The sequence below is a fragment of the Glycine soja genome, chromosome 20 (assembly GCF_004193775.1).
Source record: "Glycine soja cultivar W05 chromosome 20, ASM419377v2, whole genome shotgun sequence".
NCBI lineage: Eukaryota > Viridiplantae > Streptophyta > Magnoliopsida > Fabales > Fabaceae > Glycine > Glycine soja.
The window spans coordinates 5,559,859-5,585,553 of record NC_041021.1 but is presented as its reverse complement, the minus strand read 5'-3'; the positions used below and the strand labels follow the sequence as shown (position 1 = coordinate 5,585,553).

The 25,695-nt window shown below is 31.0% G+C and overlaps 1 protein-coding gene and 1 long non-coding RNA gene across 3 annotated transcripts; one reads left to right on the top strand and one right to left on the bottom strand.

Moving 5' to 3' along the window:
- Positions 1-1,566: 1,566 nt before the first annotated feature.
- On the bottom strand, positions 1,567-6,835 carry LOC114403601. The gene is made up of 4 exons (XM_028366640.1): positions 6,563-6,835; positions 6,148-6,278; positions 3,956-4,060; positions 1,567-2,307 (listed from the first exon to the last, which is right to left on the bottom strand). The coding sequence occupies exons 1-4, from the start codon at positions 6,638-6,640 to the stop codon at positions 1,878-1,880; spliced, it is 744 nt and encodes a 247-aa protein (XP_028222441.1). The 5' UTR covers positions 6,641-6,835; the 3' UTR covers positions 1,567-1,877.
- Positions 6,836-10,307: 3,472 nt separating this feature from the next.
- On the top strand, positions 10,308-19,078 carry LOC114402676. 2 transcript variants are annotated; one of them, XR_003664493.1, is made up of 6 exons: positions 10,308-10,988; positions 11,065-11,234; positions 14,520-14,588; positions 14,763-14,929; positions 18,199-18,780; positions 18,888-19,078. It is a non-coding gene; the product is annotated as an uncharacterized LOC114402676 (long non-coding RNA). The 2 variants fall into 2 exon arrangements; XR_003664494.1 differs by lacking the exon at positions 14,520-14,588.
- The last annotated feature ends 6,617 nt before the right edge of the window (positions 19,079-25,695 follow it).

Below are 25,695 nucleotides of genomic sequence, written 5' to 3'. Positions count from 1 at the left end.
ATCTTCGAAAAAGTATCAATGTAACAATGAAAGATACTATTGTAATATTTATATAGATATATAAATAAATATGTTTTTTAAGATATGTTATGACACAATTTTTTTTTTATACATGAAATCTTTTCGTGTACACATACAATTTGTTTTTTTTTTTTTTTGTTACTAGAAAAATCTAAAAAAATTATTCAAATGTATACTAATATAGTACTATATTACATTGAAATTGATAAGCATATATACATAATGATTTATATCTTAATTTCCATATTTGATTATTATTTTAAATATATTATAAATAATTATTTTAATACTTTTATATATTTAAAAATCAATGTAGAAATTTATTTTGAAATTTTCTAGACTTGAAGGAACTATTTATAAAAATATTTAATGTTACTAATGTAATAATATTTATACTAATATATTAATAAATAACACTTTTCTTATACAATATAACCTATTTTTGTTATTTAACTAATTTTTTTAAAAAAATAGCTCATAATTTTTTTAAAAGAAATAAATACTTATACGAATTGACAATCCATAGTAATCCGTATGATTCATACAGATTGTCTATCCGTATAGACTATACGAATCGATATTTGATGTAAAAAATTTACCTTCGGACCGTCGTTGCCACCGCAACACCCACCACGACAAAGACGAAGTCAATGCAGGTAACAAACCACCGCCACAATGCAGCTAACAAACTACCACAAGCCAACAAGAGGAACTCATCATAGTAAGAAGAAGAAACTGAATAATGTAAGAGGAAATTAAAAACAGAAGGAAGAAAGAAGAAATACAAAAGAACAATGTTAGAATTAAAAGAAAATTGAATGATGTATTTGAGATTTGTTGGATGTAGGAAGAAAATTCCCCAACTAAAGCATGCATCGTCAACTTGGTTTGAAATGTGTAAGCCACTTTGTTCATATCATGATCAGTTTTCTTGACAAACCCCAATGTACGTATAAGGTTTCCCACGAGTTCAGGTCAATTGTTTTTTAAGAAAAAATGAGGATATAAACAGAACTTACAAAAACTGAATCTTGTTGTCAATTATTGACCATATTGATACTTGAATCACAAGTAATTACTGACTATGAAATTTGCAGTATTGAACACTCATTTTTAATGTACTAAAATCCTTCTTGGCTGAAACCCTTGACCACATTGAACACTATTATCCGTCGCTTAATATATAGCCATTTTAAATACACTTCTTAACAAACACTTCTAAAATTAAAATAAAGTAAATATAAACTAAATTTCTTTCATATGATAAAAAAAAAAATCAAACTAATTTCAACTCAATTTTAATTCAACTTTTTAATTCAATTTATTTTCTTCAATAAATAACTACTGAAATTTATCCTTAACAAGCCCGTAATAAAAAACAGACCATTTGCTTGAAGAATATCCTTATTCAACACTCTTTAATTGATTACCATAAGATACCATGTTTAGAAGTTTCAGAACAACTTTCTGGCCATGTACGCAACCGCGTTTTCCTTTTAGTATTTTTGTGTATGAAATTCTTAACTTTGAAGAAAGAGATAGATATCGACATTGTTGAGGTGTCAATGATATCAACATCACAAGGAAATTATGTACAACTTAGACCTGCATTGAGCATAATAACTAAATATAACCTAAATTGTTCATGGTATAGTGAGTTTGGAATTTCCATAATCCAACCACCCCACCAAGCCATTATTCTAAAACAACTTCCCCAAGATATATTACATGCTTCAGAGTAAAGAGCACAGAAACAATGTACAAGAAAAAAAAAATATATAAAAAAAAGAAAATATTTAACTTATGGGAAGGAAAGTTCAAGGCCATGATGATGGCCTGATATAAATAAAATAGAATCACTTCCTACCCAACCTTATTAAATGCTGCAGATGCTTTGCTTCGGCCGCCTTGTCAGCCGCTTCCCTTTTCTGTGCCCTCTTTGCCCTTCTGCCTGTGATAATTTTCCCAACCTCTTTCTTCTTCGGCTCGCGCGAAGAAGAACTTGCTCCTGAATCCTGGAAGTTCAGACGATGGACTGGCCGAGCTTCTTGACGTCCAGCCCTGACATAACCATTATCTCCCCATCTACGGTTGCCAATAACGCGAAGATTGGACGAACCACCATAGTAAGCTTCATCCATATCATCATCATCCTCGTACTGATAATAATCTTCTAGGTCTTCATATACATCTTCATGAGCCACATGTTCTTCAACAGATAAAGGTGTGAACCATGAGGCTCGAAGTAGCAGGCAAACACTCTCCTCAAACATGTAATCTTGAATGCTGCCACAGTATAATTGAAGATCAAGTAATAAGAACATGATTTCAGACACAACTTGGAGTGATTGCCAAACAGACATTCTAATGCAACACTTCACCTATAGAATGTTCATTCTGCAATTATAGGTACAAAAATTTAAGTAGTTGCCGATGCTACATTATTTTGGCATTTTGTTTGTTAGACCCTAGTTTTAAGTATTTTAGGGTGTGTTTGGTTTGCATTTGCATTTTCATTTCCTGTTTTCATTTTCTGAAAACTATTTTCATTTTCAAAAGATTAAAATTTTAAAAACATGTTTGGTTTGACTTCTTGTTTTATGCTTTCAAGAAATAAAAACACTGAAAACGCGTTTTCAAAAGGAAATGTATTTTTAGATTTGCTTAAAATTACATTCTTTGCCACCGCGTTTTCATTTTACCTAAAATGAGGTTCTTGGTTTCAACTAAAAACGAGATTTTATTGTTTCCAGTTTTTGGTTCGTTAGGAAAAATATTTTCACTGAAACTGAAAACAGAAATTCAACCAAACACATTTTCATCACCATTTTCTATTTCGAGTGAAAATGAAAACAGAAAACAGAAAACAACCAAACCAAACACCCCCTTAAAGTTTCTGTACTAAGAGATGATAGTATTTTATGGTATATAACCAAAGGAGCTAAAAAGGTTGACAAAAGTAAAATTGTCAATGTTTAAAATAAGATTGCTAAGGATGTGTTTTGTTTGCATTTTCATTTTCTGTTCTCATTTTCTATTTTCATTTTCTGAAAACTATTTTCATTTTCAAAATATTAGAATTCTGAAAACATGTTTGGTTTGACTTCTTATTTTCTATTTTCATGAAATAAAAATACTGAAAATCTATGATATATTGATTTCTTGTCTTTTTGTATTTTTATATTTGCTTAAAATTACATTCATTGTCACCGCAATTTCATTTTACCCAAAATGAGATTTTTGTTCTCAATTGAAAACACTGAAAATGAGAATTTATTATTTTCATTTTTTGGTTGTTTCCTGTTTTCATTTTCACTGAAAATGTTTTCAGAAATCCAACCAAACACATTTTCATCACCGTTTTCTGTTTTCAATGAAAATGAAAACAGAAAACAATCAAACCGAACATCCCCTAATATTTTTTTGATGGAAAAAATGGGGGAAACCCCCTAACAAGCACTAAACCAGAATATCATTCTATTTTTGGAGTCCAAACCAATTTTTTTAGGTTCTAACTTGTATTAAATTGAAAACTAGAAAGTCCAGCAGCCTCCCAACATATTGTTTAGGGGTCAGGTAAACATGATAACACAGTAACCTAACTTCAACCAGATAAAATTAGAAGTCTCATTTTCCATAATAACTCAAGTATTTTCAAAAGAAAATCTCAAATTATAATATATCTTTTACATCCTTTCATTGTTGATTACAGCGAAGCATGCTAAACTGATCACATACAAAAAATCTGAACGAATCCTCTGATGTTGAAATTTCATGACCTCATCATGTACTCTCTCTCTCTCTCTCATGTGAAATTTAAAATGAGAGGATCCACTCACACAAAACTATAATCACTTCTTTCCATCACGTTTTAAACATAAGTAGCAAGAACTAAATTAGAAATGAAAACCGATGCAAAAGGTTCAATTATTACCTGCCATCAAGTGAGCGATGGACATTGAGGAACTCAAATGGATGTTTACACTGAGGGCAGGTAACTTTCTCACGGTATGTAGCCCAATGAAGGATGCATGTTACACTACACAAAATCAATTAAAACCATAAACAAAAAGATGTAGAAAACGCAAAAATAATAATAATAATAATCTCAAGCCAAAGCAGTCAATTCAATAGTAGTGAATTTAAAAAAAAAAAAAATAGAAAGATAATGCATGGAATGTTAGTAATCAATGACTAGAATTTCCAACTACACAAGTAGTTTCCATTACCGTGAAAGATAATGCATGGAACAAAAGTTGGAAAATACTACAAAATCAAAATATAACAAAATTGTCTACAGTGTGTACCTGCAATTAGCCAAAAGGAAATATACATTAAGAACAGAAAAGTAAAAATGCAAAAAAACCTCCTGTTTTATGCTGAAATTTAAGTGAGGGAACTTCCCCAACATACAAAGAAGGGTCAAGAGCATTAAAAATTAACTAAAATATGTCCACTAAAAGTCAGTTAGCTTATCAATCCAGGTTTTGGACCTATATTTTTTCAATCTCACTGATGCAGAACCAACACAAATCACATCAGATGCAGACACATTCTAGGATATTCATTCACAAGAAATATAAGATCCTAAAAGATTTGCCTCAGCCATATAAAGCACTGTTGATCACTCAACTCCATAGATTCAATTGAACATGCTATGTATATCATCCCTGATCAACTAAGATAACTTGAAGAGACAAGATATGATGATTGAATGTAAATTATGAAGAACTCCTCTCATCCATGAATGTAGATTAAACAGCTGAAAAAGTGTGAAGCAACATCCCATTCTCCAAGGAAAAGTAAGAATCAATTCTAATTTCCAACTCATTGCAACTGCAAGAAACTTTACTACCTAAAGTGCCAAACCAGCTATCATTTGTAAATATAATGACATCTGTAAGTGTGCTTTCAATATGGGATACATGTTGGGGTAAAACCTAGATATATTATCATTTCAGTATTGAACAAATATTGGGTGTAAATTCGAAACACTATCAACTATCAAATCAAAGCTAACCTAGTCATTAAACATTAAATAAAACCATTCATGTGCTTTCACAGTTTCACCTAACAACATATACTTTTATAACATAGATAATATCAGAATCTCTACTACCAAGAGGCCGTGAGTTCAAATTCAATCTATCTCATCCATTCTTCTAAATAAAAGTTGAGGCTCGGAACATGTTAAAATTACACTTGTACATTCTCCAGCCTTCAAGCCCAAAGTGCTCTTGCATCTTGAGCTTTTAAGGGAGTTACTATCTGCCACTAACCATCCAAATCATGGAGACTTCAACCTTGACAACCATAAAAAAAGAAGTACCAATGTTGTCAATTAACCATTATAGCATCACCAAAATGCTATAATGTGGCATTTTTCAACCCTTCCGCTATAGGCAATTTGTGAAGGGAGGCCCGCTATGGCAGCACCATAGGCTGCCATGGCAGGCTCATATGGCAGAATTTTGGCCTTCCACCATCTTCCATTGATAACCTTGATAGTACATACAGGAATACGTTTGAGATCCAACGGTTTACATACTAACTGAACTAGGATTACAGATGACCGCATCAGTCATCAGAACCTCTCAATCTACCTTGTGGGAATCCATAATGCTCAATTAACGTACTAACTGAACCTATATAATGCTTTGTCTTTTTCGATGTGACAAACTTACAACAAACTCATAAATAGATGTTTGCAAATCAAAGTACAAACAAAAGGTAGTAAAGCCACAAGTTTACCCTTGACTTTAAAAGATCTCAAATCTCAAGCACAAAAGATATGAAGAAAATAAAAATCCAAACATAAATGATCTTTCTAGCTCAGACATAATTCATCTCCAATTAAATGAATCATTCCCACATCATCAGGATAAACACAGAAAACATACTAAGAGATGGAGGTTTTTTTTTCATTTGGTTCAAGGAAGAAAAGATACCACCACATTTGCAAAGTGGCACTAATCCATATCCCTGAGAACAACAATTAGTACTGAAAATTCCAACCAATCCTAAAGCAATCGTAAAATAAACATACCATAATAATAAATAAATAAAAAGGCACATTTTCCCCAAACTTAATTCTGAAAACAACAGCAAGAGATCGTTCAGACAAACCAGTAAGCATGCTCGCAACCTTTTACAAGAGCAGTTTCCTGCAGCACTATCTTATCCAAGCAAATAGCACAGATTCCCCCATGGCCTCCATACCCCACCTCGTGAATCTCTGCCTCACTTCCTTTCTCACCCTGAACAAAAACAGCATAAAAAAAACCATGGCATCAACAAAAGGAACACCAATTCTAACATTTCCAACCCAAAAAACAAATCAACAAAATCAACAATTGGTTAAAAACAAATCATGCCCACAACATAAATTTTGAAACTTTCACATGAAAACCCAATTGGGTACCCCCAAAATCGTCCAAACAAACCAGAAATTCAAAATATGAATTTAATCAAAACAAGGCATACCCATTACAAAGAAGGAAGAAATATCCATACCCATTAACAAGAAGGAAGGGGAAAATACCAGATCTTTGATTGAAAGGTCCTGAAAGTCGTTGGTGAGAACCTGTTCACCTTGGATCTTCACGAGTGAGGAAGTCATAGTGACAGATCCACCAGGAAGGTATAGAAGAAACTATAGTGAGTTGTGCGAAAACGCAGAACCATACAATAGAAAACTAAAATCTGAAGAAATTAAGAGAGATAAAGCAAGGAGAGACACACAAGGAGAAGGAATACGAGAGATGCTGAAGAATAATGCTGTTATGCCAAAGGGATCAAGGAAAACACTAAAACAAAGACAATGTCAATTCCAAACTTTTAAACTCACCACCAGACACACAGGAAAAGATATACATTTGTTTTTTTAATTCTATATTTTATTTTATTTCTATATTTCATAGTATAATTTTTCATTATTTTTGGTACATAATAATTCATTTCCTCTCTTTTTTTTAACAGCAATTTCTCTTTTTTTTAATACCGCATGTCTTAGACTTGGAGTTTTATTAGGGTTTTTTTTTATCTTTATTAGGGTTAATACCGTAAGATAACCTGGTTGACAACTTTTTTTTATGATTGTACAACTTTTTATTTTTTTACATAAGGTGATGACTGTTAAACAATGTATTCTCTTTTAATTATATTTTTTCCATGATAAAAAAAAAATCCAAAACTTTGTTGTGAACGATTCAAATCTAATACCAACATAATTAGGTGGGAGCGGACCCAGATTAAGAGGGATGTGGGGTCAGGTCAACTATTAAAATTAAATTTGTTCAATACAATAAATTTTATACTAAATTTTTATAATTATATATTTCAAAGCTTTAATTAAATTAATAATTTATTAAAATACTAATAAAAACATACATGGCAATTATCAATCTCACATGTCATTAAAAACTATCGTAAATTTTATATTAAAAATAATATTTATGTTAATCATAAAGATTTAGAAAATGATCCTATATTAATTATGTTTAAAAAATTTACAAAATCAAAATAAATTGTGTTACTTATAAGATTATCTTTTATGAAAATAATAACTAATAGTTATGAGAAAAAAATTCTTAAAAATTGTTGAGTAATAAGAAGAAAGGAAGAATGCTATCTTGTGACACAGATATTAATATGATCCACCTTTTATTAGATGATTTTATTTTTAAATTGCTTCTTAAACTTTTTAATTTTTTTCCTAACCTATAGTAATTTTTCACTATTTCTATATTATTAATTTTTCTTATTCTGTCACTTTTTTTATTAATTGTATTAAATTTTTATTTTTTTGTTTTTTATTTATTATTTAACAAAATGAGAGGCACAGTCCACCCTAAGAAAATGAGAGGGATCCCTCTCTTCCCCAATAAATATAAAAGGAATGCTAATAAAAATTTTCAATTATAAATGTAATTATATATAGTTTTAAAAATATCAATAATGAATTATAAAAAGAAAAATATTAAAAAGTGAAAATTTATAGTCAAATATTTTATAAATAGATAAAGAAATTATCTTCACAATGAAGACCATAAAAAAGATAATTATAATATTTATCTAAAAGTGGTATTATCTTCAAAATAAAAAATTATAAGTGGATGAAATATTTTTTAAAGATAAAAATATTCTAATTTTAAAATAACATATACAATATTAATAAAAAAAAAAAAAACTAGGGCGGGCAAGCTCCCTCCACACCCACCCACAGATTATATTTTCTCTTCTTTAATAGTATATATAAATTGAATTATAAACATGATAATAAGGTAGGTCCGTAACAAATTTGACTGTTTTGAGTTTTTATGTGGCTTCTATAAAAAAATAGCATAATTTTGTAAAAGTTAAAAATATAAGTAAGGAAAAGTTAAACTTGACCCAAATACACTTTGTCCAAAGTCCATTAGAGTTGGAAAAATTATGAAAATTCATGTAAACTACACATGACAATGGGGTGAAATGGGAAGGAATGTGTGGTTTTTTCTTTTCATTTTTCTCCCAAAATCGTTCTTTTTCCGATTTATGATGGACGTGAATTTTTTTTTCAATCTCTCCTATTGGGGATTAGGTATATCAATTCCCTACCCATACTCGTCCAATAATTTATATAAAAAATATAATTCTTGTGCAAAAAAAATAATATTTTAAAAAGTTTTTTGATAAAATTAAATATATTATTTACTCATATGCCTTGACTATAATAATGTATTGATAGTTTACAAACAGATTATTGTCAAGCTTCACACCCAATCTTATTGTAGATGATTATAATTTGTATTAAAATGTCAAATATTACAAATGAAATGACACAAACGTTCCTTTATAAATAAATGTATATAGATCAAGAAATGAATCCAAAATAAGAAATAAGGAGGAAATAGTAAGGATAGTCATGTAATATACATAATATAAAATAAGAATAATTTAATAAGTATATATCAAGTATGAGTATGAGAACACGCGGGTAGGTATATATTGATTTTTGTCCCTGTCTCTCAATTAAACAAATTAGGTATTATCCATGTAAATATCCGTGTTAAGTTAAAGTGAAGATTGTTCGTTAAAGTTAAGATAAGTGTGTGGGTTGTAATTATTCCGGTCTAATCTAAACTCTTTTTCTTTAATTATTTATATATTTTTTTAAAAATCATATATTAAGTTATTAATTATATTTTAATTAAAAAAATATAATAATTAATAAAAAATAAAAAATTTAAAAGGTAAGCATTTAAAAACTAAACTAAATTTTTAAAATAAATTCTGTAATTTTAATTGTATTATTTCATAATTATCATTTAAATATAACACACATTTATATTAATTATTGTATATTAATTCATTTGAAAATTAAAAGAAAAACTGTTTTTAATAATAGAGTTTAACTTTTATAAATTTTTTTATAGAATATTGATAAAATAATTATATCGTCAAATAATTAAAATTTATTATTAATATATTTTATTTAATTATTATAAAAATAAAAAATTTACATACAAAAACATTTATTCAGACAATGTATATATTATTTATTATAAAAATGTCTAATAAATATTTAATAAGTATATTTTATGAGATATTTTTCACCATTCAACAAATAAATATTAAATCATCATTTTATATTTTCTTGTAATGAATAATTTTTTTTCCTAACCATTCTCAAAATTAGGGATTAGTGTTTATTATTATAATACTTTATTTACTGCTTTGAAAAAAATACTTTACTTCTATTTAAAACATCATTATCATTTACTGATTTATTAATCCTATCTCTTATTTTTAATAATATACTCAATTTTAAAAAAATAATTAATATTTTTTTATTTTATAAAAATGATGAATACAAAATATTATCATTATGTAATTTTATTTTTATTTTTATTTAATTTATTGAACATAATTCTAAAAGACACAAGCTTTTGCGCTTATGGTCTTCAATTGTAAACAGCCCGAAATTCCTGAACATGTGCCATCTGGAACCTAATTGGGACACGTTTGGTGGTTCTGCTTTTTCTGTCTTGTCCTTTATCACCAAAGAAAAATCTGCACTCGTCTAATTCTCTCTATTTCGTATGTTCGTTTCCAACACTGGCACCTTCTCTACTACCTTATAATAAAACACGTGTCATCTATCTACTACCTCTATTATTATCTTATATTTTATTATCATTTTATTTTATTATCTTATAATAAAGAATGCCAAAGACGCCACATGTCAGTTGCAGAATTTTTGGCTGATTTTCAATTTTTTCCGTTAAAATTAGCGCTGCGTCTTGTTTTTTTGCTTTCTTTCAAACGCAACGAGCTTTCCTTTCGGCAATCCATACATGTTTCATCTCGCGCTTTCTTCCTTTTTTTTATTTCAAAATCCATGTTTTCTTCTTCTTCTCGCACTACCTACACATACTAGTTCTACACCTTTGAGCTACCAAATTTATGAGATCACATCGCCGAAAGCCCATTGAAGAAGCACTATGTTCTGTTTCTTACAGTATGAAAAATTTTTGCTATTCAAAAATTTTATGTTTCTTCTCTCCATTTCGCGCTTTCTTTTCCTTTGTGTTTCGGCTGTTTCAAAATCCACAAATTATGCTTCTCCTCTAGCTAGCTCAGCTTGTCATTTCACACGCCAAACCTATGAGGCTTTTAAAAAATTTCATCTTTCTTCCAGGCCTCTTCCTCTTCCTCTTATGATGAGCTTTTCAAATTTGAATTTAAATGGCCTCATAATGAGGGTTTGGAATCGAGTTGTACCGCCCGCTTTGTTTTGAGCTCCGTTGTCATTGACTTCTTGCCGCTCCACCTCTCACCGCTCTGATCCCGCCGCCACAAATCCTTCCTCATTTCCTGTGATTCCTCCTGCCACAAATCTACCTCTGGCGACTCTCACAGAGCCAACAACAACAACAACGATTATCTCGAAGCTTCTCTCCTTCTCTCAGGCCTCATTTGCACAAGTAATTTTATAAGAAGCTCTATTTCGTTTTGGAGATTTTTTTTTTAATTGAAAAGTTGTTTGAATTGTGAAATTAGGGATCCACTAGTCGAAGGAGAAATGGGGCTGACATTCACAAAGCTTTTCAGCCGACTTTTCGCGAAGAAGGAAATGCGAATTTTGATGGTTGGTCTTGATGTTGCTGGTAAGACCACTATCCTCTACAAGCTCAAGCTTGCAGAGATCGTTACTATAATTCCTACCATTGGTGAGTTTCTAAATTTTCTCTTTTTCTCCTACCTTAATAGATGTATTATTCTAATTGTTCTTTACATGTAGTAGGAATATGTCTTACTAGTTAAGATTATATAGAATTATCTTAATTAACTACTAATGTCTTTGTTGAACACGTAACCTCAATAACTTAAGAGAGGGGTGAATTAAGTTTTAAAGAATTTTTCGATTAACAAGTTTTAATCCCTTTTTTAAAATATTTGTGATAGATTCAGAATGTAGAAGAAGAAACAATAATTAAATTAATCAATGTTCTTTAAACGTGCAAGACAAAATCAATTGCAATAAATAAATGAGATAAGGGAAGAGAGAATTGCAAACTCGGTTTATACTTGTTCGGTCACTTCCTGCGCCTACGTCTAGTCTTCAAGTAACCCATTTGAGATTTTCCACTATCCTTGTAAATTCTTTACAACTTTTGAACATACCTTGGGATCCCTCACCCTTGTGTTCAAAATCCCTCACCCTTTTGATAACAATTGTGTTTATGAGATGTACAAAAAAGATTTATCTCCTTTAGAGTAGATAATACAAATTGAAGATCTTAGAAGAATTCTCAATTGATTTGCAAGTGTTTGACCAAATTGTAGTTTTGAGAGAATTTGACAATTAGGTTCTGTTTTTGAAAAATCTCTTAATGTTTTCGAAGTAAAGATACACACACACACACACACACACACACACATATATAGGCTCTTTGGTGGCTGTTCAAAAACAATTTGAAGAGATGTGTCTTTTCAAAATATTTTCTAAAATTTTTCTACTGGTAATCGATTACAACATTCTGGTAATCGATTACATAGTTATATTTTGAAGAGTCATGACTTTTTAAAGTATTTTCTGAAGTCTCGTTGTTGGTAATCAATTACGAAAACTGGGTAATCGATTACAGAATTCAAAAATTCAAATTTCAATATTTTGAAAAGCCATGTGCATTATGTCTTGAGTAATCGATTACAGAATTTGGTAATTGATTACCAGTTCAAAAAATACTTATTTTGAACTGATCAATCTTTAGTGAAAACAGTTTAAAAACAAACTTTGAGGCCAAAACTTATAGCAATCAATATGAGATTCTTTTAACAAATTGACTAAGACAATTATTTAGTTAGGACTCATGATAATAACTGAGTTCAGGGCCACTAGGCCAGTTGCGGCAATGATCTTTTAAGATGGAGTGTGATCAACATGTTTCTAAACCTGTGAAATGGATTTTACTGTTGGATCAAGTGGCCTCGGAATAATTAATAAGGGGGGGGGGGTTGGATTAATTATTAACATGTCTTGACTAATTAAAAAACCTATCCTTCTTAATGTTACTAGATTCAATTAGGCTTTTACTACAAAGTTAAGAAAGTAAACAACCAAAATAGAAACTTAACCAAAAGTAAAAGCAATAATTAAAAGTGCACAGCGGAAATTAAAGAGTGTAGGGAAGAAGAAGACAAACACAAGATTTATACTGGTTCGGCCATAAACCGTGCCTACATCCAGTCCCCAACCAACCTGCGGTTCTTGAGATTTCTTTCAACCTTGTAAAAACCTTTACAAGCCAAAGATCCACAAGGGATGTCCCCTTCCTTGTTCTCTTTGAAAAACCAAGTGGATGTACCCTTCATTTGAATTGATCCACAAGAGATGTACCCTCTCTTGTTCTCAGTATAACAATCCCCAAGTAGATGTACCCTCTACTTGTACCACAAAGGATGTACCCTCCAATGTGTTGGGACAAAAAATGCTCAGGCGAGTAGTCCTTTGAGTCTTTGTAAAGGGGAAACAAAAGATATCTCAGGCAGTTAGTCCTTTGAGATCTTTTGTTTAAGGGGAAGTGACGAATCAAAAGAATTCTCAAGTGATTAGTCCATTGAATCTTTTTAAGGGAGAAGAGAGACACAAAAGAATTCCGACGGTTAGTCCTTCGTTCTTTTGGCAAAGGGAGAAGAGAGACACAAAAGAATTCAGGCGGTTAGTCCTTCGTTCTTTTGGCAAAGGGAGAAGAGAATGAAAAAGATGAATAGCACAAGTTTTTTATCAAAGAACTTTTCTTGAAAGAGAAAGTATTGAACAAAAACTTTTAGAAAGATGACGAGAAGATGAATCAGAAAAATTTCTATAGAAAGAGTTGAAAGATATTGAATGATGTTGAGAGAAGATTGAAAGATAGATTATTCAAAGATGATTGATGATTATAGAAACTCATGACATGATCACATATTTATAATCTCTTGATGACTCAAGTCAAAGCTTCTGACTCTAGGTAATTTCTTTAAAACTAGTCACTTAAAAAAAGTTGTGACTTTTGAAAAAATCTTCAGAAACAAGTCACTTGAAGAATTGTGACTTTTGGAAATGTATTTTTCGAAATCAGTCACTGGTAATTGATTACCATTAAGGTGTAATCGATTACACATCAACATATGTGACTCTTCATTTTGAATTTTGAAAATTAAAATGTTTAGAAGCTCTAATAATCGATTACAAGTATTGTGTAATCGATTACACAAGTTTAAAATGATTTGAAAATGTTTAAACCCAAGTTGTGACTCTTGAGATTTTAAATCTAACGTTTTAAAAACACTGGTAATCGATTACATAATTATGGTAATCGATTACAACTTTGTAAATTAGTTTTTGAAAACAATGCTGGCTATTGATAATCGATTACTACCTTCTGGTAATTGATTACCAGAGAGTAAAACTCTTTGGTAATGATTTTGTAAAAACTTCTTGTGCTACTCAATGTTTTGAAAAAACTTTTTTAGTACTTATCTTGATTGAGTCTTCTCTTATTCTTGAATCTTGAGTCTTGAAACTTGATTCTTGAATCTTCAATCTTGAAACTTGATTCTTGAATCTTGATTCTTGAAAATTGATTCTTGAAACTTGATTCTTGAATCTTTGGAATTTTCTTAACTCTTGATTCTTTGGCATCATCAAAATAATCTTGAAAGGCATTGCTTTCACATTTACCACAAATGACATGGGTTTTTTTATGTCCATTTAGTTTAGACACAAGTGAAAGCATAATTTTAGAAGTTTGTGTTATTTAATTTGAAAGTGGGAACTCCTTTCATCTTGAACTAAACTGAAACTCTAGCACAACCTACTGAAGAGAATATCAGAACAAACTTGGGCAATATGTTTTGTTCCATTCTTATGAAACTAAGTTCAATGGAGAATAAAACTTTTGAATCTGCTAATCCTGGGAATCTTTTAGTTGAGACTGATCTAGTAAATTTTGATACAACAACTTTGATAGCTTTTGGCCATTCCAGAGAGTGACATGAGGCAGCAGTTTAAGGGAAACTACAATTTTGCGATTGGTTAAGTAAGTTCTCTTATTGAGACTTTTGCCTCTTGCTTTGTGTATCTAACCTTTTTCATGCTTACACTCATTTGGTGGTAAAACATTTAATGGACAACAACAATAATTTCATGTAGTTTTCATAAATTATTTTGATTGTTATCAACATTGATTAAAGTTTTCCTTTATCTTTGATAGATAATGTCTGAAATTCAAAACCCAATCCATATGGAATTTGGTAGGAACCTTCGAGGGAAGAATGGCCTAATTTGTGAGAGTGTTCTTATGGAATTGAAGGAGTTCGTATCAATGTGTGGAGGGCCCAATGAGAAACTGAGAGCTGACAGGTTGATAAATTGCCTCAGGTGAGTTTAATCTATGTTTGTTTGTTTGTCTGCAAAAAGAAAGAAAATTATTTTGTTGTTGCTAGGTTGTTAACTATGCTAAATAAATGTATCCAGGCCCAACCATCAATTCTTTGTTAAAATTCTTCTTTCAGATGTTGTTTTTATTTTAGGCTCTTTAAAAATATGAGCTTGAATTGATTTTTTTATCTTACTAAGTATTCGGGCCAAGTCTATGATAAATTCTACATCTCTTTCAATTTCCTTCTTATGGGTCTGCCAATTCTGTCCAAAAGATTTAATATGCATATGATTATATCAATCATGACACAATCAACTTGGTTAAAATTGCCACTGAAGGATAAATATTTTTATTTTTTTACTTGGTTGATGTGTGGCATTTCCAATGGTTCTGTGTTGGTGGTTCAGAAATGTTCAAGTGAATTACGTCAAGATTTTAGTGCTTTTTCCTTTTTGTTTTTTGAGCATCCCTTCTCTTTGAAAGAAGCCAATAATTTCATGATGATTTTCTTTGTTTCAAAACTTTGGTGTTTGCAATTTGAGAAGCATTTGAGGGTAACATCATTATCATATATATATATATATATATATATATATATATATATATAAATTTTCAATGTTAATAAAAGATTAATTCATTATTGGCTGAAGTCAATATTTTGAAGGTAGGGAATTGATCATATTGACAATAGATCAATAATTCTAAATTCATAACATTTTGTGACACATATTATTTTTATGTTTCTTATAAAAAATGTTTAAATAGGAAAATGGATTTTTTTATACTTTTTTATTTTTAACCTTTAATTTCAAAAGATATCAAATAAATATGAAAGTAATTACAATTACATATTATATGCTGAATTTCTCAAAGATAATCCTTCAATCTAAATTCAATTAAAATTGGAGTTATCTTGTGTAGTAGTTGTGGGGATACTTTTGTCTATTGCTAAGTTAGAAAGAGATTAGAATTTAGAAATGAAATTTGAGTGTTGAAATTTGATGTTGAAAACTATAGATACTAGCCCTTTTGGCTGAAGTGACAGTTCTCGAAGAGAAAATTGTTAGGCTTGAAGAGCAGGGTGTGCATTTCAGATAGGATTTGTACCAGGAAACTGTCTGCATGTCATCTTCTATGAGGAAATTAGAAAATTCAGTTTCAGCTCCTCCAAACAAGTCAAATCCAACATTTACATCAGAAGATAATTGACCTTTGTTTTTGCTTTTGATGATTTTTTATTGGATTATTTCATACAACTGCAGTGATATTACATGATAAAATTTGTATCTTCAAAGATTTTTTTTGGGGGGAATGTTCTCCTTTAAAATACTCAATTCTGTTGTAGGATGGTATGACTTGGCATGAACAATAGTGAATCTAGAAGAATGTTAGTTCATTTTTTAGTTTTCTTTTATTTCTAGCTTGAACTGAGAGGAATGTTTTTGCAAATAAGAATAGAGAGGAATATGCTATTTAAATAAAAAAAATCATTTTAATAACAATGTAAAAAAGTATTCTATTGTAATTTTATTTTTTATTTGTCTAAGACTGGGTGCTTGAAAGCAATATTGGGTTGTGAGTAATTTTAGATGATTTTGGAGGACCTATTAAAGGAGATAAAGTTCTTATAGTGCCTATCTTTTTCATATAAGGTAGTGTTTGGCCTTTTTTTCTTCTAACTTTTCATCGAAGAAACAGCTTAGGCATGAAGAGAACATTCATAGAGCATTGCAGAGTGCTTTCTTCCGCCTTATCTCCGTCCCTATGTTAGTATATATGAATTTCTCTAAGTCATTTTCTGAACACAAGTACTTTTGTTTGTTGCTAAGTTAGAAAGAGACTAGAATTTAGAAATGAATTTTGAGTGTTGAAATTTGATGTTGAAAACTATAGATACTAGCCCTTTTGGCTGAAGTGACAGTTCTAGAAGAGGAAATTGTTAGGCTTGAAGAGTAGGTTGTGCATTTCAGTCAGGATTTGCACCAGGAAGTTGTCTACATGTCATCTTCTATGAGGAAATTGAAAAATTCAGTTTCAGCTCCTCCAAACAAGTCAAATCCAACATTTACATCAAAAGATAATTGACCTTTGTTTTTGCTTTTGATGATTTTTTATTGGATTCTACATTTCGTCGTTTATATAATTGACTATAATTATAAGATACTTCTATGATCATAACATGTTTATATAATTGACTATAACTATAAGATACCTATGGGATCACTTGGTACCGTGCAGAACTTTTTGATATGAAGTTAAAGGTTTTAAGATGCAAAAGTCTGAAGGGAAATCTCACTTAGAGTTTTTTTTTATCATTTTTTTGTTATACTAGCAAAAGTTAAATGAAATTATATTTATATTTTAGTCTTGCTCTCATTTAAATTATATTTATTTTTTAAGAGAAATTGTATTTCTATACTAGCTTCAAACAAATTATTCTGATATCAAGTACTTTTGACCCTAAGGCAGTGTTCAGAAAAATTTTAGAAATAATTTTATGTGTTTTGTTTTCTCGGGTTGGATCACAATGCATAGTTGTTGCTTATATATATTTAGCATCCTTCATACACTTAATTATTCTTAAATAACCTTATGTATTTGTTTGAAATAATCTATAAGGTTATTTAATTCCAAATTAATGAGTATTTCAATTACTCATAGAATAATGGATGTTAAATTATATGATGATTGGTTTATGGATATATTGAAATTCATTGTTATAAATCATTTATAGATCGTCCAAAGGTTGATTAGTTGTTCTTATAATCAATGAATATAATTATAAATAATTTGTGTGTATCATTAATTTTATTTATATACTCAAAGGTAGTTGGTACTACTAATTGGTGCTTATTTAATTGCTAAATAATGTTTAGAGTTTTATTAGCATCACCATGTTTTCATGTTGTGTGTTGGTGTATCACCCAAAGGAGAACATCAATATGCATTGATTGTTATCTGAATGAATTATATGTATGACATGTATTTTATGTCTCAAAATGCTTATGTGAATTTTATTGTGCAATACCTGTTCCCAATCCACTAAATTCTCATGTATCATCCGTCCCAATTTTTAATGGGCTTAACTTCTCTAACTGCAATGAGCAAGTCAAATTTCATCTCGGTGTTTTGGATCTTGATCTTGCTATATTGGAAGAGAAGCCTACTACTATTATTGATGCTAGTAGCAATGAAGAGAAAGTCTATTATAAAACTTGGGACAGATCTAACAGACTTAGCCTAATGTTCATGAGAATGATTGTTGCAGGCAGTATTAAGACAACTCTCCCTAAGACCAATAGTGCTAAAGAGTTTATGGGGTTAATGGGAGAGCACTCTCAAACAAGTGATAAGTGTCTTGTTAGGACATTAATGAGTACATTGATCACCATGAAGTTTGATGGTTCACGTACTATGCATGAGCATGTCATTGAGATGACAAACATTGCAGCAAAACTTAAGACCTTGGGAATGGTTGTGAATGAGAACTTCCATGTTGAGTTTATTCTGAAATCATTACTGTTCGAGTAAGGCTCGTTCCAAATGAGTTATAACACCATAAAAGATAAATGGAATGTGCATGAATTACACAGTATGTTAGTGCAGGAAGAAATGAGGCTTAAGAATCAAGGAAGTCACTTAGTCCATTATGTAAGCCACCAAGGGAATCAAGGAGCTAGAAAAAAATTTGTGAAGAAGCATGATAAAGGCAAAGGGCCATTAAAGATTAATAACAACTCTAAGCAAATCCAGAAGAAGACATCAAAGAGAAATAATTGCCATTTTTGTGGGAAATCTGGACACTTCCAAAAGGATTACCCAAAGCGTAAGTCTTGGTTCGAAAAGAAAGGTAAGTTGAATGCTCATGTATGTTTTGAATCAAATTTAACTGAAGTTCTCCATAATACATGGTGGATTGATTTTGGATGTATGACTCATGCTTCTAATATTATGCAGGGATTCCTAACAATCCAAACCATAAGCCCAAATGGGAAGTTTGTCTTTATGGGGAATGGAGTAAAAGCTCTAGCAGAAGATGTTGGGACTTATCATTTAAAACTTGACATTATATGCCATTTAGATTTACTGGAAACTCTTTATGTACCTAGTTTATCTAGGAATTTAGTTTCATTATACAAACTTGATGTCACTAGATACTCTTTTAATTTTGGTAATGAATGTTTTAGTTTATTTGAGCATAATCATCTCATTGGTACTGATGTTCTTTGTGATGGTTTATATAAATTGAAATTAGATGGTTTGTATGCTGAAACCATTTTAACTCTACATCATAATGTTTGCACTAAACATAGTTTAGTGATTGAACAATCTGTTTTCTTGTGGCATAAACGTTTAGGTCACATTTATAGAGAAATGATGGAAAGATTAATAAAGAATGAAAATCTTCCTTATCTAGATTTTACGAATCTAAATATTTGTGTGGATTGTATCAAGGGAAAACAAACAAAACATATAAAGAAATAAGCTACAAGAAACACTCAGCTTCTTAAAATTGTGCATACTGATATTTGTGGGCCTTTTGATGTTAATTCTTTCGGAAATGAAATATACTTTATTACCTTTATTGATGACTATTCACATTACCGTTATGTTTACTTACTGCATGAGAAATCTCAGGCAATGAATGCCTTAGAAATTTACTTGAATGACCTAGAAAGACAATTAGATAGAAATGTGAGAGTTGTCAGGTCTGATAGAGGTGGTGAGTATTACGAAAGATACAATGAAACTTGACAACAACCAAGTCCATTTGCTAAACTCCTTTAGAAATGTGACATTTGTGCGCAATACACAATGCTTGGTACACCACAACAAAATGGTGTGTCAGAAAGGCGTAATAGAACTTTAATGAATATGGTTAAGAGTATGTTAAGCAATTCAACTTTACCCATATTTTTGCAGATGTATGCCTTGAAAGTTGTCAAGTATTTGTTGAATAGGATTCCTAGTAAGGCAGTTCCAAAGACACCTTTTGAATTGTAGACGAATAGGACACTTAGTATAAGGCACCTGCATGTTTAGGATTGTCAGGCAGAAATAAGGATTTATAATCCACAAGAAAGAAAATTGGATGCATAAACAATCAGTGGATATTTCATTGGTTATCCAGAAAAGTCAAAGGAGTATATGTTTAATTGACCTAATCATAGTATGAGAAATGTTATAATTGGAAAATCAAGGTTCATTGAAAATGGTGAAATCAGTGGGAGTACAGTTCCATAAGATGTGAAAATTAAAGAAGTTAGAGTGCAGGTCCCTTTAGCTTGTGCCTCTAGTAGTAAGGTGATTGTTCCTTCAATTGTTGTTCCAAACAAAAATGAAGAAGAGCAACATAATAATGAGCCCATGATACATAATGAACCTATTATGGAAGAACCACAAGAGATAGCATTAAGGAGGTCTCAAAGAGAAAAGAGATCAACTATTTCAAATGACTATGTGGTATACCTACATGAAACATAAACAGACTTAAGCATTAATGATAATGATCTAGTTTTGTTTTCACAAGTTGTAAGCTATGATAATTCTGAGAAGTGGTTAGATGCCATGAAAAAAGAGCTAAATTCCATGGAACATAATGGTGTTTAGGATCTCGTAGAATTGCCAAAGGGTTGTAAGGAAGTTGGTTGTAAGTGTGTCTTCAAGACTAAATGTGACTCTCATGGGAATCTTGAAGGTTACAAGACTAGACTTATTGTTAAGGGATTTACTCAGAAAAATGACATTGATTATAAAGAGATGTTTTCATAAGTCTCACGAAAGGATTCTTTCAGAATTATCATGGCATTAATAGCCCATTGAGACTTGAAGCTACATCAGATGGATGTGAAAACTGTTTTTCTTAATGGAGATTTAGAGGAGAATGTTTATATGGACCAACCAATGGGGTTCTAAATTGAAGTAAAGGAACACATGGTGAGAAAATTAAAGAAATCAATATACGGTCTTAAGAAAGATTCCCGCCAATGATATTTGAAGTTTAATGATACCATTGTTTCCTTTGGATTTAAGGAAAATATTGTTGATCGGTTTATATATCTGAAAGTCAATGAGAGTAAGGTTATTTTTCTAATTATGTATGTTGATGATATCTTGTGTTGCAACTAATGATCTTGGTCTTCTTCATGAGACTAAGAAGTTTCTCTCTAGCGACTTTGAAATGAAAGATATGGGTAAGGCAAGCTATGTGATAGGGATAAAAATATTCCAAAATAGATCACAAAGATTGTTAGACTTGTTTCAAAAAGAATATATCAATAAAGTACTAAAGAGATTCAGGATGAAAAATTGCTTAGCATCACCAGTTCCAATTCAGAAAGGAGACAAGATTAGTACCACAGAATGTCCTAAGAATGATTTGGAATGTAAACAAATGGAAGCAATTTTGTATGCATAAATTATTGGGAGCGTTATGTGTAACACTCCATTTTTCATAAAATAAATAAAAAGAGTTTTATTTAAAAATTAATAGAGTTTTTTAGAAATTAAATAAATGAGAAAAATGGTTTTTGTTAATTAAAATAAGGGTTTCATAGTATTAGAAAATAAATAAAGTATAATGATGTTTTAGAAAATAAAGGAATGTTTTAATTGGTTATTTATTTAATGAAAGAATAAGATAGAATTCTTTTTTATAAAATAATAAAATAAAAAAGAATAGAGTAAATGATAGGCTGAGAGTACCATAGCTACAAATAGAGACATATTAGGTCAATTTTTACATTTACGATATGCTTCTACGCTCTCTCTTCTACCCAAATTGGTTCTCTCTTCTTCCTCTCCCAAAACCTCTCTTTTCTCGCATACACTCAAATCTCTCCTAGTAAAACTATGATCTCGGATACGTTAACCGTTGGATCATCCTGAAATTTGGAAACCACCTTCAGAACTCATGTTTTCAAATTCTCACCATTGGGATTTGTGCAAAAATGTCTAGAGAAAGAGAAATGTCCCTTGCACGGAGATCATGAAATTAAGGCTTCAATCCCTTCTCCTTTTCTCTAACGCTTGAAAACCCTAGCAAAGCAACTAGAGGAAAAGCTTGAGGAATCTTAGGGAACCTCTAGAGATGCCACTATCACTGCCAAACCACACAAGTGAGCCCACTTAGAGATAAAGGATGAGTTTACTGCAATTGGACTAGAATTGAACATGTGTAGGGATCCTTAGAGGATCAAATTTGGGTTTTTTTTGGGATGTTTACTATATTATAATTCTACCTTTACAATTATAATTATGAGATTGTTATGTTTGACAGACCAATTGATGCCCTGATGCAAATTGGTTGATAAAGTTGAATGTTCTTGGTGTTTTCGTGTCTTTGATCTATGATTTTGATTCCTTTGATTTTGATATGATTACATGAAATTGCTTGAGTTTAATCATATGAATATAAAATATTAATATTATTATTGTGTGGCATGTATATGATGCATGAGGCATGATAGCATGCTGTCTTAGTATTATGGAAGTGTGAAGAACTGTGTGTAAGTGACAAGTTGAGTATGTGTTTAAATTGTGAGATCACACGTGTATTGAGATGTTACGTGCATTGAGTTGTGAGCCATGAACTGTACAATCACACAATTGTAAGACACTTTAAGGGCGACGAGTTATTCTAAATTGTCAAATATTCATTACTTGCACTTCACTTATCCTAAATTGTAAATTGGAAGAGTATCATAATAGAAATAAAGGATGATAATAGTTGAAAATCTTACAAGTTATAATGGCACCAAACACGTTACATTTAAAACACTAGCTCATCATGACATAAACTAATTAAATTTGAAAATTCAGGGAAGCAAAAAAATATGGTGATTCATGTTTTGTTGTGCAAACAGAAATAGTAGCCCAACAAAAACATGAGAATTGATTTAGGAGAAATGCAATGTGTCTCTATACACGGATTTTAATTTTGAAAGACAATATATTGATACCCTTTTTGGATACAAAATACCATACTTTTAGCGAAAAAATAAAATCACTAAATTTCATAATTAGGATTCATATATAATTGGAAAAAATAAATCATTCTTTGGAGAATCATACATTTCATAACACATCTTTGATACCACATGTAAATCTTAAGGGTTCCTGAGAATAACAATTATAGGAAACCAATAGGATCTTGAAATATATAATTCTCACAAATAATAGATAAACAACGTGTACTTTTTTCCACAGTAAGACTTTTCTCTAGTGCGCTTTGATTTCTTGAAAGAGAAGAGAAACAAGATTTCGCTCTCTTGACTATTTTTTTGTCTCTTTACGTTCGTGATAGTTAGAAATTTTAAGAGAATACTTTTTTTTATCGGGAAGGGGACCTCGTTTAAACCACTACTCTCATCAAATAGTAGTTATTATTAAAAACTTCACAAATTTAACCCAATTACAATTTAGTCCTTAATTATTATTTATTTATTTATTAGTCTCTACATAAATCACATGTCTCTCGCATGGAACATTAATTCTTACATCCTTAGGGATTGTATCAGGTACAATTTAGGTAGATCTTTGTCATGTTTATTTTTATATTTGTATTAAAAATAATTAAATGTATTACAAAACTAATAACTTTATCTATTATCCTTTCTTCCTTTCTTTTTTGTTGGCAGAAATGGATAACTAGGCCCACTCCAAAAATATATTAAAAATCAAGAGCAAACATTGCCCATTAAAGGAATAGAAAGTAACGTAAGTAAATGGATAAACAACTTAAAATTACACTGCATGTTTTGGCCAAACTTTGCAAGAACATTTGCCACTACATTGTCTCATGGAAGAAAAAGGGACAATCTGCATTGATGGAAAAAAGACAATATCTTCTATATTTCTGAATCCATAGCATGACAAGGATGAGAAAAAATAGGACAGGATTTAGGATAAGTTGCACTGCCACCTCCACCTCAATACTACGAAACCCATGGTGTTGGATTTTTAAACTATGGAGAATTGCTCAAAGCTTTGCCAAGTTAATGGAGCAAGTACTTAGAAAAGCAACAAACCTAATAAAAATATTACCATGAGAATCACAAACCATTACACCAATACTAGCCTTTAGAGAATTGCAATTTACAGCCAATTTATTCAAATCTTCAAGTGGCGAAAACCACCTAATTCCACTAGGATATGGCAAATGATCTCCTCCATGAGACAAAGAGTAACCATCAAGGCTGGTAGCAAATTCCTTCGCATTATGCAAAATTTAAAAATGAACCTATTGCACCACACAATTGGATACTGACCATTACTTATTAAAGACAATTTAATTATATGGTGCCCACACTTTGTCAAGCGTAATAGCAAACAATGTTGACCACCTATATTTGGCTTTTCTTCAAATTTTCCTATAATAGACCAGATGGCTCTGTTCTGAAAAGAAATTAGGATCAACATGACTCATAACTTTATGCCAAATATCTGACACACAAAGATAGTCACGAAGTGCATGTAAATTGGATTCCCTCTGATCATTACGTAGGGGGCAGGTTGAATTTTATGACATGTGTCTATGAAACCTTTAATCATTTGTTGGTAAACCACCCTTGCCTATCCTTCAAATAAAGCATATGATATGTTTAGGTTCATCCCACTTCCAAATCAACTTGTAAATAGGATAAGAAATCACCCTCGTTTCAGTCAGTAAACTTATATATGTTGATGTTGAAAAAGAACCATCTGGAGTACTTGCTCAAGCTGGTTCATCATTACTCTGAGAACCTGAAGAAGGGATTATACCTCTTATAGCATCAATAATGGTAGCAGATAGATACATTGTCATATTATCCACATTCCACTCCCCCTGTACATTCCTTATGTAAGCTCCATTGGAGCTTGTAGGCCTAGGATCTTCTTCATCAAATTTCACCTCCCCCTCTATAATTTAATTGGATTAGGATTCTACCAATTCAATTAAATTTATTTCCAACCACTTACATCAAATATTCACTTAATGCATGTGAAATTACAAAACTACCCCTAATACAAAAACTAGTCTAGGTGCCCTAAAATACAAGGGCTGAAAAATCCTATATTTCTAAGATACCCTACCTACATTATAGAGCCCTAAATACAAGGTCCAAAAATAATGAAACCTTAATATAATATGTACAAAGATAAGTGGGCTCATACTTAGCCCATGGGCCCGAAATCTACCCTAAGGCTCATGAGAACCCTAAGGCCTTCTCTTGCATCTCTGGCCCAATCCACTTGGAGTCTTCTATCCAATACCCTTGCGGGGTAGGATTGCATCATTCCCTCCCCCTTGAAAAGGATTTGACCTCAAATCCCAAGATTCTTGAAACTTTGGGCTTTTTTCCTCAACCCCTGTAAAAAGAACAAAAACATATAAATTAGTGGTATTTGGTATGTTGAAGTAAGGTAAGGTCTGAAAACCCATTTTCTGGGCATCTTCCCATGAAGGAACATGGTTCCTCACCAACTCAATGAGTGGTGCTACGAGTATCGAAAAATATGGGACAAAACTTTTGTAAAAGTTTGTTAAGTCATGGAAGTCCCAAATTTTTCTTATACTTGGTGGAGTGGGTCACTCAGGAATGACCTTTATTCTCTTAGGGTTCATGGGAACCCCTTGATCACTATTTAAAAATTAAGAAAAGTAATGCAATAAAACATACCTTTTACTGTATTTTCATGTTGATTATTCCTACAAAAAAGTATGACAAACCTAAGGTGTCCCATATGAGTACCTAAGTTTGTATTGAAACTAAAAATAAGAACA

Coding starts and splice junctions, on each gene's coding strand:
- LOC114403601 (XM_028366640.1), bottom strand. CDS start 6,640: ATGACTTCCTCACTCGTGAAGATCCAAGGTGAACAGGTTCTCACCAAC. Junction 4,061..6,147: donor GGTTGCGAGCATGCTTACTG/GTTTGTCTGAAC, acceptor GATTTTGTGTAG/TGTAACATGCATCCTTCATT. Junction 2,308..3,955: donor CATCGCTCACTTGATGGCAG/GTAATAATTGAA, acceptor ATACTGTGGCAG/CATTCAAGATTACATGTTTG.